The sequence below is a fragment of the Pimephales promelas genome, chromosome 5 (genome assembly GCF_988280905.1).
Source record: "Pimephales promelas chromosome 5, fPimPro1.hap1.1, whole genome shotgun sequence".
Lineage (NCBI taxonomy): Eukaryota > Metazoa > Chordata > Actinopteri > Cypriniformes > Leuciscidae > Pimephales > Pimephales promelas.
In genome coordinates, this window is record NC_142773.1 from 28397118 (window position 1) to 28409783 (window position 12666).

At 34.0% G+C, this 12666-nt stretch overlaps 3 protein-coding genes across 4 annotated transcripts; 1 reads left to right on the top strand and 2 right to left on the bottom strand.

Annotated features, from left to right (window-relative positions):
• Positions 1–444: 444 nt before the first annotated feature.
• Positions 445–2748, top strand: myl12.2 (myosin, light chain 12, genome duplicate 2). 2 transcript variants are annotated; one of them, XR_005623492.2, is made up of 5 exons: positions 445–523; positions 1121–1333; positions 1792–1953; positions 2074–2369; positions 2586–2748. XR_005623492.2 is itself a non-coding variant. In XM_039677370.2 (4 exons), exons 2-4 carry the CDS (start codon positions 1150–1152, stop codon positions 2244–2246), a joined length of 519 nt encoding a protein of 172 aa, XP_039533304.1. In that variant the 5' UTR covers positions 445–523; positions 1121–1149; the 3' UTR covers positions 2247–2748. The 2 variants fall into 2 exon arrangements, 1 of the variants encoding a protein (XP_039533304.1); XM_039677370.2 differs by having other exon boundaries at positions 2074–2748.
• A 310-nt stretch (positions 2749–3058) lies between these two features.
• bag1 (BAG cochaperone 1) lies at positions 3059–5975 on the bottom strand. Its single transcript, XM_039677369.2, has 7 exons — positions 5862–5975; positions 5400–5525; positions 5073–5155; positions 4877–4990; positions 4379–4486; positions 4115–4177; positions 3059–3990 (listed from the first exon to the last, which is right to left on the bottom strand). The coding sequence occupies exons 1-7, from the start codon at positions 5896–5898 to the stop codon at positions 3901–3903; spliced, it is 621 nt and encodes a 206-aa protein (XP_039533303.1). The 5' UTR covers positions 5899–5975; the 3' UTR covers positions 3059–3900.
• A 939-nt stretch (positions 5976–6914) lies between these two features.
• chmp5a (charged multivesicular body protein 5a) lies at positions 6915–10124 on the bottom strand. Its single transcript, XM_039675612.2, has 8 exons — positions 9939–10124; positions 9698–9802; positions 8891–8937; positions 8682–8775; positions 8287–8358; positions 8081–8189; positions 7852–7967; positions 6915–7735 (listed from the first exon to the last, which is right to left on the bottom strand). The coding sequence occupies exons 1-8, from the start codon at positions 10002–10004 to the stop codon at positions 7685–7687; spliced, it is 660 nt and encodes a 219-aa protein (XP_039531546.1). The 5' UTR covers positions 10005–10124; the 3' UTR covers positions 6915–7684.
• Positions 10125–12666: the final 2542 nt, after the last annotated feature.

Here is a 12666-nt window from a genome sequence, read left to right on the forward strand (position 1 = left end):
TAAGGCTTCCAGCTAAAGTGAAAGATATCCTCTGTTGTAATAATATGATGATTTTTGTTATTTACACAACGATTATATATAAATATAAAAACTATTCTTGAGGTTTGTATGTTTATTTTTTTAATAGCGCTATATAACATAATGCTTTGTTTTAAAAAAAAAGCCAGATGTTTGACGCCCCCATGCTGTTGTTGTTGTTGTTGTTGTTGTTTTGTAATGTATCTAAACTAATTTAATTAAACTAAATCTGACTTATAGCTACTATATGAAAAACATAATAACCATAAACACACCCGTCACCTTACTTTAACAATTCACCTTTCGATTTAGAAGTCATTTTGTTATTTTTCCTATTTGATCATTTGAACCCACCCCTTCAGGATCACATGGGCTATTCCAGTCCGTGATGCAATGATATTTCGATGGGACTTTCCCATTACACTAATTAATAGAGGGGTGTTGTTGTGGTGCTTCAGCGTGGCAGCCGGTGTTGTGTTTTGCCTTTTTTTTTTTACCTGAATAGGTACGTCTAATTTTCATAATTTACTGCACGAGTATCTCAAATCTCCAATATTTCTATTGTTATGTGTTGAATATGACGTTATAGTTTATATTATACACGACACTCCTAAATACAAAATAGCCAGCTCCGTGCTAGTTAGCTTAACGTTATTAGTAATTATGTGGTAGGCTACTGTTTCCTGTCAAAATTTCAAGCTTTTTTTATTGGCCATTAGTGCTCTTACAAAGTCGTTAAATGTGGACGGACGAACTGAAGTGATGTATGAAAATAAAACATAACGTAAGCTTTAAAGAATTTAAGTGCTAAGTTTTTGACAACTAACTTAACGTTATTTAGCCAGTCAGTGGGCTGTTCAGCTAATATTGACGTAACGTTAACTTAACTTAGCTAAACAAACTCATAACCACAGTCTTGTATAGGCCTACACAATACTCCGTCTTAAAAGTAAATTGTTTTTAATAAAACTAAAAGCCATTGCTGTGGTCGGCATCGTTGCTGGGTTATTTCTTTAGTAATTCTTCTTTTTGAATAGCTCCTGTACTTTTGTAATCTGTTTTAATTTGACTAACAAGAAAAATGTCTTTTTGTAAATTTCAGATTTATTTTAATACCACAGAACTGTCAAAATGTCCAGCAAAAAGGCTAAGGGAAAAACCACCAAAAAGCGCCCCCAGCGGGCCACGTCAAACGTGTTTGCCATGTTCGACCAATCACAGATCCAGGAATTCAAAGAAGCATTCAACATGATCGATCAGAACCGTGATGGCTTCATTGATAAAGAGGATCTGCATGATATGTTGGCCTCATTAGGTAAGGACAAAGTAGTTTTCTAAAAGCAAAACACCGTTTCCATTCCAATGGACATCACTTTCCCTCGCTCTTTTCACTGTAATGCCATTAACTATGACTTTTGCCTCAATAAACTCCTAATTACTGCTTGTTAATATTTTGTAAGATAGTTGAGGAATTGGGATGTTGAATATGGTCATGCAGAATAAGGCATTAATATGTGCTTTAAGTTCTAATAAACAGCCAATACCCTAGTAATATGCAAGCTAATAAGCAACTAGTTAATAGTGAGAATTGAGCTCTAAACTAATAAACAATGCAATATTCCATAAAAAAAGAATTATTGCCTATTTTGATTTCATTGTAATTAAAAATGATTTAAATAAAAAAAACTAACATTTTTAAATGCCACAAAACTTAAAAATCTACATTTAATCCGATACAAACTGGTTTTGACTGACAAGTTATTTCATTGGCAGGTAAGAACCCCACAGATGAATACCTCGAGGCGATGATGAATGAAGCTCCTGGTCCCATAAACTTCACCATGTTCCTCACAATGTTTGGAGAGAAACTTAATGGAACAGACCCTGAGGATGTCATCAAAAACGCCTTTGCTTGTTTTGATGAGGAGGGGACAGGTAAGTAAGACTTCTGTAAGTAAGGCATTCACCAAAATAAATATAATATATTCTGTTTTTTGGTATAAATTTATTAAATTATTTTCAGCATTGATAACCAATTTGTCTAATTTGTTCTAGGTTTTATTCAGGAGGATTACCTGAGGGAGCTCTTGACCACAATGGGAGACAGGTTCACAGATGAAGAAGTGGATGAGCTGTTTAGAGAGGCTCCTATTGACAAGAAAGGAAACTTCAACTATGTGGAATTCACACGCATCCTGAAACACGGTGCTAAAGACAAGGATGATTAGAATGAGGCCGATCACCACCGAAATGAATGAAAACTACACTGTAATACACATTTCATTGTCTCCTTTTCCCTACATTCATCATCCCCACATGGGCTAGTGCAAAGGAATTTATTCATCAGCAAGGTGAGATCATTTGACTGTACTGGACCTTCTCTTAAAGTCTATGTAGACTTGTACTATGAATTACATAAAGACATGTCATCTGTGGTAAACCTCAAAGTGAATGAATGCTGTGTTGAGAAATAAATTATGGAATTATTATTATTATATTACACACATGCCAGTTTTAAGTCTAGATGTCCTCTAAAGAAAAATACCAAATTTTTTTTTTTTTTTTAGGTTTTATCATGATGACTCCCTCTCCTTGGTCTTTAAAAACTGACTGACTGAATTATCAAATTTAGCACTCTTATGGAAATACAATGTATTTATATTTTGAAATAATCATTTAAATCTAATTTTCAAATTGTTTGTCAGAAATAAACATCTCAGGAAAATGTTATGGGGTTTCAAATCTGAATTTTACTTTCTTTTACAAGACTTACAGCATGTTTATCAGGCATTTTTGGAGACACAACAAGAATAGGGAATAGGGAAATATATTATATACCCATATGCCTATGAAATTTAAGGTCATTATGTCAAGAACACATTAATATGCAAATTAGCAACAATATACATTGTATTGATTGGGACTACCTATTAATAGCCATTTTCATCTTCTAAAGAATCATATTTTTACAAAGTTTGGTTAAAAATAGCCTGAAACCTAAAAATGAATTGGTACTTGAAAAAACATTGGTACTTGCCTATCCATGTCATATCATGCCATTTTATTTTCTTAATAATCGAGTCCTGGCGTACTTTACAGAGGTCATATATTTTTTTCAACAACAACAAAAAAAAAAAAATCATTTGTTTCATATGCTATAAATAATGTAATGACATTGAAAAAAAATTCACAACAATAAAAAAATGCTGGTTCGTTGAAACCTAGATTTGGGATTGTACAGAATAAGATAAACTGCCAAGGATGGTTACTAAGACAACACAAAATCTGTTTGCAAATGTATAATTTCTGTCAATAACTTCACAACAACATCAGAGACAGAAACCGATGGAGACAACAACCAGTGGTTTGGAGCACCCTGAGATTTAATCATGATAAAAACAAAATGAGGATTATCGAGCTACAATCCTTTGCTTTCAAAAAACAATTTCGCATTTTTATATCCAAATGTTTTACTGTACAATGCTGATTTATTTTATTAATTAGATCATTTAATTGGGTCCTTTGAAAAGATATTTTTCCAGCACCATTATTTTTTTTCTTCTCTTTGACCAAAACAAGATTAGGAATCCGACATCTGTCAAACTTAGGCTAGGTAACAAAGTTAAACGAGAGAACGTTCTAGATGGTCAAATCTCTTCAGTCCCATCCATAGCCAGAAGTATTTCCAACACTTAGCATGAAAAATATAAACTCATAAGTAATCAAATGCCGCCCGTTCTCCGTATGACAGGTGCACGTGTAGGTCATGGGTTGTACTAGGAACTGCAGGACCACCTTCAGTGCCAAAGCTCTCAATGAGGTTCTTCAGTAGCTCACAGAGCAGCACCAGTAACTACTGATGTCAAAAGTCTTTATTCACGATCACTCTGCTAAGGCTAAGTTTTTCGTCTGAATCTTGGCCAAGTGGTCTGATATTCCTGCTTCAATTTTGTCACACTGAGCTAGGAACCCCTAAGCATGAGGAAAATAAGGAAAACAATAGTTTATAATGATCTGAAATCAAATATTGTTCATGGTTATGTTAAAGTCTTAAGTGTTTTAATTTAAACTTAATATCAATAAGGTATAATCCTACCTGAACAGTTTTCACAAGTCCCTTTTTCTTCATCCTGCAGTCATTAAAACTCTCAGGCAAGTTCTGTAAATAATGTTGGAGTTCATCAATAAAAAAGTGCACATATAAAGCGGCTTTACTGAACAACAGTTTTTCAATACATTTAATAGATGGTAGTTTTATTTTATCTCTAAAATAATCAATTTGCTGATATGTTCTTTCTTATTGTGACATTACATCTGAGTGTAACGGGTTTTAAACTTTAAGAAGCGAAAAAATAAATACCAGTCCATCGATTTCCTCTAGGATCTTCATGAACTGCTCAGAAGCGATTTTCACTCTGTGGTCCAGTTTGTTAAGAGCCTCAGCTTGCAACTCCTTTGCAAGAAAACCCTGAAAATCATTACATTATGAATTCAACTATGAGAATGACCATATTGCCAAGCCTTGTACAGCAGGTACAGTGTTCAAGAAGAAAAATAAATGGTGTGTCCTAAATTACATTCTATACACTGTGTACCCAACTGTCTAGTCCAACATAAGAATCTGTTAGCCCCTCATTGGTACGTAATTGAAGCTATGATGGTTGAGTGCGTCCAACATTCCACACTTGGGTTAATTCAATGCATCATCGAGATATTTGAAGCACACTTTTTCTGAATTTTCAGTGTGAACGCACTACTCACATTACATTTATACTATAAAAAGGCATAGAATAGTGCCATTAATACATGAATTGGTATGCACCTACAGACTTATCTTTTAAAAACATGTCACACATACGTTCTTCAGTCCTGTGAGTTCACCATCCACCTTCTCAAGCTTCTTGGCGGTTTGTTCCACTGACTTTTCAATGTCTTTGAGCTTTTTAAGGTCAGCTTCCTCCTCAGGACTGTTCTGTAAAAATAAAGCAGCTTGTCAGAATCAGAAATAATTACAGATATATCTTTACGAATGAACGATATGTTACATGTCTTACCCTCTTTCCAATCATCATCATTTTACAACCTTGTTTTACTCCAAAGCCAGACAGAGGCTCTTCCATCTCCTTCAATGATTTCCCTACAGTCAGAACAACATAAGGTTACAATTCCAGTGATCCAGGTCACTCCTGCAACAGCATTATACCATTACTGTTGCAATGGCAGACTAATGATAGTTTTATTTATAAAACTGCATTGTTCAGTTGAGTTCACAAACTTCAACTCACGACAGTTACTGTAGTTAATACGCAAAACACAGACCATTTACAGTTGTGCAAGGAGAAAGCCGAGAAACAGTTGTGCCTAAAGCATAGCTGTATTACCTTTAAATATGACTTTCTGGGATGGTGCTGGTACTCCTGTGGCTTCTGTCAGCGCCTCACACAAATCCTTCAACAGTGGTTCATGTCCATCTTGCGCAGTTAAAGTGATGCTGTGTTTGGTCGTGCCTGAGACAGAATATCACAGGTTTAATGCTCAAAATGATCGAGAGCTAACTGGAAATGTATCTCCAAATCCAGCATTAACGTTCACCACTCATTTAACCTTAATCAGATTACAATTGACTTGAAAACTCAAGATATAAATTCATAGCCTCGATATATCACTAATGGTGAAGTAAGCGTCTAACGTTAGAGTGATGTTCGGATCATTTGCAGGCAACGTTAGTTAGCTAGCTTTAACAGCTAGTAACTGTTAAAGCTAACCTCAATAAAATAGCGACTACATTTATTCTCGATATATATTCAGGTTTTAAAGTATGAAAAGTGGTCAGTTATCTTTACCATAAGCAACTGTCACTGTCAAGGTGTTCTCCGCCATGTCGGCACTGTTAGCTAGCGCTTCACAACTTTAGAATGTGTACATTATGCAACCGGAAGTGACGCATTAAATGCGTCACGCCCCTTAGAAAACCGGGATGCACTTGTTTGTTTTTTATTTACAAAAATAAATTTAGGAATATAAAAAAAAAACCCAATTCATTATGCAACGATTTATTTCATTAGTAAAATACCATACACGCAAGAAGTGTGCTATTTCAGGGAGAGAGCCTTTGTGTCTTTGTAAATGAATCTAATATGGAAATCAATCCTCGCACGTTCCTTCTTTGTAGCATTTCTGTAGGCGCTCAGCTCTGCGTTATGTTGCCAGCTTATCTTTTATGGTCCTTTGTAAGAGATTGAGTCCCTCCTTCTGACTTTGTTCGGCTTTTTTCATTGCTTCCTCAGCTGTCTACTCTAACTAACCCTTCAATTTTCTGCTGCCATCTAGACACCAAACCTCTCACTTCCATATGTGTAAATGATGTCCCCAAATTTATCCAGCTCATTTTTAACTGTACCAGTTAATCTTTCCAATGCAAAGCATAGATCTGTTTTTACAGTGTTCCATGCAGTTTTCTCACAAGCTCTTGGCCATCTAACTATCTAGCTCTTTCCATCTTATGCTGGTTAGTCTGACCAGGTCTAACTATCTAGCTCTTTCCATCTTATGCTGTTTAGTCTGACCAGGTTCACAACTATCAATATGTTCACCACTAACTGTGCAAACCCTCCTCTCCACTATGACAGGGGTGCTGATATCCTGCAAGCTGTGGTTTGCTTCCTGTCGCTGGGTTTCATTCGACTGACTTTGTAAACTGATCAATGCGAGGCCCTTGTCCTGGCTTCTCCCTCAAGCATTTCATTTTCCCCTGATAAATCTCCAAACCCCTGACCGGTGTCGTTGTCATACTTTTATTGTTCTTGTGGAATTTAATAGAAAACAATCTAGAAGAAAACTCTTCTAAAATGTGTTACTGCCAAAAAACTAGTCCAGTGGTTCCAAAACAATCCACATTTTTTTAAATACCACCATTTATTTCAACTCTTACAGACTCCAGTGATGCATTTCACATTTCAGAATATTTCAGATCCTGATGTATATTAATGAATTTTATTATCAAGAAAAAGACGTAACTTTGATAATTCAAAGAACATTCAGATCTGAATATGCCTTGCTTTACATTGCTTTAAAGCAATAAGGTAGATTCTTCATTCATGCCACACAGAACTACGTGAAATACTTATAATATTGTCAAGATAATTCTGCCAACATTTCAGCTTCAGAGTCCAGAGTGAAGCAAGGGCATAGACATTAATATTAACTGTAAAAATATTCAAATTAGAAACTGCTATATTATGAAATAACATGGGTTTACATGTTTAAATGTCTGTATTTTTATGTATTTATTTTAGCTTGACTTTTTTAACTGTTTGGATCTCGTATCATCCAAAATTACTTTTGTTAGGACATGCGTTGATATAAAGGTATGCTCAGGAAATAATGGAAATTCTTAGTAGGTGACCCAAAATTCGGATTTAAGGTTTATACCAGATTTCTTTAAATTTCTAAAAACTGGAATATCACTGTCAAACAGGCTAACATGTTTACATGACCAAATTCGAATTAAAATTGTGCTTCATGTTCAACATGTAACAAAAACAGTTGATTAGTTGACAAATGGTAGACTGGCAATTAATACAACAAAACATGTCCAATACCATTTACCAGCACTAATAACTTCCTCCAACGCATGTATATAAAACACTGATCAGAGAACAGATTCTTATGTGGCAGGGATCTGTGGAAGGCCAAACTCATCGACCAGAACGCCATCCTGAGGAATACAAATACAAAAACAAAATTACAGAACAAATCACAAAAATAAATATTCCACAAAGATAATGAATATGTATATATTGTCATTGACAACATTATCAATGCAATCTGCACCTTATTGGTTTTAGTGTCACTGGGTATTCCTTCAGGAATGGAGGGTGCAGACGAGGCTTCATCTAAATATGAGCTGTCATCATCCAGCAGTAACTCATCTCCCAGAGCATCCAACTCTGCAACAGAGAAAAAAGTGAAGCTCGAAGCTCCAAATACACACACACACACGCATGCGCACGCGCACACACACACACACACACACACACACACACACATACACACACACAACCTGCTTCCAGTTCATCCTCATCGATCTCTGGTGTGCCATAGCTGCGACTGAGAGCTTCCTGCACCTCATTGGCCTCCTCCATCATGTCTTCCAGTTGATCCTGCAGGTCCTATCATCCACAAACACTGGTAATGACTGATCATGAATCAGAAACATTACTAAAAAAAAAAAAAAAACAGTAATGTCAAAATTATTAGTGTGCATACTTCAATCTGATCCATCTTCACTTGTTTATATGCTTTCTTCATTTCTTTTGCTCCAATCTTCATAGCCTCCACCTAAAATTATATATTTTTTAAAAGTATAAAGGTATGTAGAATCTTACAGTTAAAAAATAAAAATATGAATGAATAAATTAAACTAAAAATGTATTCATGCTCGGAATAATATATACACCAGTAAAAAGTTGTTTTTATTATTCTCAGAATGACATTTTAGAAAGTAAAAAAACAATATGTTAGAAAATTATTTATTTTATTTAAGAAGTGGGCTCTTTGCAAATCAAATTTCTTGGAATTTATTAATGATTAAATGAAATTATAAATTAAACAGTGCTGGGAATATATGGATAGCAGTAAATAAGTTAATAACAAGTATTTACGGTTGTTTTGGTGTCCCTTAATGACTGGATTGTATAGTTGGCTTGTTCCATATTAAATGACTGCTGGGAAAGCTGATCTCTTTGACCCTCATACCTGCATTATACAGTGAAAAAAACATTTAATATTATTACTAAAAACATTTGATCACATCCTTTCTCAATGTGAAATGAAAACAGAATACTAGATATTGAAATAAACATTAACTCACATTCTCTTTTGTTTCAGCACTCTCATCGCCTTCTGTTTTACTGTGTTCTGTAAAGAGATTGTTCATCTTCTAATGCTTACATAATTCTTTATGATTTACTGTGGGATCCAACAATCTGAGAACACTTTGAAAATCTGGGATTGAAGGTCTAATTTAATTTCAGTATTTTGAGAATATAATGTAAAAAAAAAAAAATGATATACCCAAGGTCAGTAATCAATTTAAATAAAGTAAATTTGTGATCTTGTGAACTCCTAAAGGTGCCATATATGACATATGTTATGAAGCACAAGATGCTCGGATCATTCTTGAACTATGGTGGAAAATATGATCATTAGGTTTGACACAAACTTGTGGAGTTCATTAAGCTTGACTTCATTAAGCTTACATTTATTAAGCTTGGGTTATTATAGTTAACTAAAAACTAAAAAGTAGGCTACATTTTTTTCAAGTATTTTTTATGTTTTTTTAACCATAAAAAATACTTGAAAAAAAATGTATGTAGCCTACTGAAACATTATTTTTTGGAAAAAAAAAATTAAGATGAAATTAAGATGGCAAATGTTTATTTAAAAAAGAATTCAAAATATGAACAAAACTTTAATAATTAACTATATTTGGTGCTGCTGCTAGAAGGACAACACTGAATGTTACTATTTCAAATTTAAAAATCATTAGTTGTTATAATTTATAATACAAACATTTATAAAATGCCAGACAAAGTCTTCTCAGACGTGGATCACACTGTACAGTAGCCTGAATAGGCTAGTATGTGTGACATATATCAACTCGAGTTTCAATGCTCACTTTTGAGGGTCCATCCCTCATCTTTTTCATCTGGTCCTTATACTTCATTAGCTCTGCGTCGATTCTCGCTATTTTCTTATCGATTGACTCGACCCTCGTATCCACCTATAACACCACACAGACAGCATCCACTGTACATCCATGTCTGACCTATGTGTCTGACATGCAAACACCAATCAGGATGATTCAGTGATGTACTGAGATTGCGAGACATTCACGCAACCATACAGTAGCTACTTACATTGCCTATGCAGTCAGAAAGGTTGGGTGGAGGCGTCTGTTTGCTCCGACCGAAAATTCGGTTCATTATTTAAACAGGATTTATACTTAATTGCTTTCTAGAGGTATTTAAATGCTGACCATCCCAACGGGCTTGTTCCGGTTGGTGGTAGAATTCACACACCATAATAAAAGTCACGGTTGAGGATGATAGTAGGGGAGCGCGGGGTGGCTACACACACACGGGGCTAGTTGTAACCGTAACACATGCTAGCATGACGAAACTTGGTGTATTTACTAGTTGTCATTTCAACTCTATAGAGAAAAAAAATTGCGCCAAATTCCATTTGCAAAAGTACATTTCTTACTTAAGATAATTTTTCATCACTATTTTTTGTGTTTATTTAAAATTAGACAAATCGGATATTATTTTAATCTTCAATCTGTTGTTTATCAGTTGGATAATAGTTCTTTAATGCTTCGCTAACTAGCAAAAGACACTAGCAGGGTTTAAACTTTAAACCCCAGTTGGGGCATGCGGTCACACTACGTATGTTCGCCTATTAGAAATATGCTATTATTTTCTATGGTTTTATGAATTCTATTGAGAAAACATGAGAAACATGTAAATAAAGACTGAGAGTTAATGTAAAATAATGATTAATTATTAATTTGTTTTGATATGTTGTATTTGTGTTTTTGGTGTGTTTGTTGTCAAACATTTGTATAACATTTGTATATTTTTAATTATTAAAAATGCCATTATTTCATATGAAAAAGTTAATAATTGTATTTTATTAAGAAAATATTTTGGTTTGGTTTGACAGATAGCATTTTAAGCTGTCATGGTGATGGTACAATGTGCCCTATCTATGGGGCATGTTGTCACATTTCACTTCCATTCTTTCAGGGTAAATCAAGAAAAAAGTATACACTGTATTAATAAAACAAAACCACATAATTGTTCTAGACATGTGGGAAATTAATGTGTGAAAAAAGAAATACTCTAAACCCTAAGTAGATTTACACAAACTGAGAAAGTCAAAAAGCATTATGTTGTGCCCCGCTCTCCCTAGTCTAAGTATTTCCCTTAAAATCGATGCTTCTTATTGTGGTGTGTTTTTTCTACTCTTCATTTTCCCCTTGAAATTGTTTTGTCCCATATCTTAACCAACCAATATAGGAAATTTAGGCATACCAACAATAGCTATTTAAATAAATGGATTGTCTATAATCGTCATAATCGCCAACACTATGTTGCTGTCTGGTAGATTTTCTTGCTTTTTGATAGTTTTTCTGATGACAACCCAGAGAGCAACATAGTGTCATATTATAAAGTAGCCTAATTATTGCTACCATTGTATTACCAGTATGATTGATATAATTATTTAGTAATTCTCTTTTAAATTATGTTTATAGATAGTGTATCTGTGACAGTTAACTTTTGAAAATAAAAAAATATAAAACTGCGTTTAATTTCAGTTAGGCCCATATGTTAGTTAATTAAGTCTTTCATTCATTTAGAATCAGAATCATCATCTTGCATGGTAATGTGAGTAAATTAATTTTCAGACTGTTTCATTCATAAGCCTGATTTTCATTTTTTTAGCAATGTAGTTTCACAGTAGCCTACAACTTACATTTTGATATGACCATGATAATGTGAGAATGACCCCAATCCAGTCAGGAAAGAAGTGTGCAATTTTATTAATTCATTTCAATTAACACACTAAACTCTCAAAATATATTTGTAATCACACCTGACAGATTTCAAGGAAATTGAAATCTGTGAGGTGATTGAAATATGTTCATTCTCTATGAGCCTATATGAGCTGCTGCTCTGACAAAACATGTTTCACAATCGCATAGAGCGACCTTGAAGCCTATTTATCCATTAATGTCTACCATGGCAACGGCAACACCAAGAACTATTCAACCGAGTACTGAACGAACTGACTCTGAAAAGTGTTAATATGCACATAATCTGCCATGGACATATCTGTAATAAAAATAAAAAATGCTCTAATTTTCAGTTCTCTTATGCCTACCATTATTTTCAGGGGCTATGAAACTTAAGGAACAGTTCACTAAAAATGTCAATTCTGCCATCATTTATTCATCCTCTTGTCATTACAAAATGAGACATTTAGCAGAATGGTCCCCGTCAAATATACTGTACTGTACATGGACACATCTCTTTTGGTGTTCCATGAAAGAAAGAAAGTCAAAGAAATCAATTTGAAAAAATAATTATATTTATACCGTTTATATTATATTTATAAATAATTTATGTTTTATATTAATTCAACGACTTTCAATGAAAATGATCAGCTTACTGATAGCAAATCAGGGTTTTTTCGTTTGTTTTTTCTTGTTTTTTTTTTATAATTAAGGCTATAGAAGCAGTATCCATATATTTCATTAATTACCCTCATCATGATGTCATCCTCTAGGTGGAACTTATTTTTCATTTCATTTCAATGAAATTATTTTAAAATGATCTCATTGCTCTTCTCAATTTACTGACAAACATCAAAGTTGTGAAAAAAAAGAATGTGTCTGGCTTGTTGATTATTATGCTATAAGATTCATAATAAGTTGCCATGGCAATACTGCCTTTGTCACACATTTTTCTCATCTGGCTTTGTTGTCACATCATTCAACTGATGGATGAAAGCTCCATAATTTCAAATATTTATACTATATTGACATCTGAACACAACATAACTCATCTCAACACTGATTCGTTC

What these genes read in the sequence shown, in the direction of transcription:
- myl12.2 (XM_039677370.2), top strand. Translation starts at nt 1,150, where the DNA reads ATGTCCAGCAAAAAGGCTAAGGGAAAAACCACCAAAAAGCGCCCCCAG. An exon ending in TGATATGTTGGCCTCATTAG is followed by an intron (nt 1,334 to 1,791) that starts GTAAGGACAAAG and finishes TTTCATTGGCAG; the next exon opens with GTAAGAACCCCACAGATGAA. An exon ending in TTTTGATGAGGAGGGGACAG is followed by an intron (nt 1,954 to 2,073) that starts GTAAGTAAGACT and finishes AATTTGTTCTAG; the next exon opens with GTTTTATTCAGGAGGATTAC.
- bag1 (XM_039677369.2), bottom strand. Translation starts at nt 5,898, where the DNA reads ATGGCGGAGAACACCTTGACAGTGACAGTTGCTTATG. An exon ending in GACAGTGACAGTTGCTTATG is followed by an intron (nt 5,526 to 5,861) that starts GTAAAGATAACT and finishes ATTCTGTCTCAG; the next exon opens with GCACGACCAAACACAGCATC. An exon ending in AACTCACAGGACTGAAGAAC is followed by an intron (nt 4,487 to 4,876) that starts GTATGTGTGACA and finishes AATGATTTTCAG; the next exon opens with GGTTTTCTTGCAAAGGAGTT.
- chmp5a (XM_039675612.2), bottom strand. Translation starts at nt 10,004, where the DNA reads ATGAACCGAATTTTCGGTCGGAGCAAACAGACGCCTCCACCCAACCTT. An exon ending in TGAGGGATGGACCCTCAAAA is followed by an intron (nt 8,938 to 9,697) that starts GTGAGCATTGAA and finishes ATCTCTTTACAG; the next exon opens with AACACAGTAAAACAGAAGGC. An exon ending in TGAAGATGGATCAGATTGAA is followed by an intron (nt 8,190 to 8,286) that starts GTATGCACACTA and finishes TGTGGATGATAG; the next exon opens with GACCTGCAGGATCAACTGGA.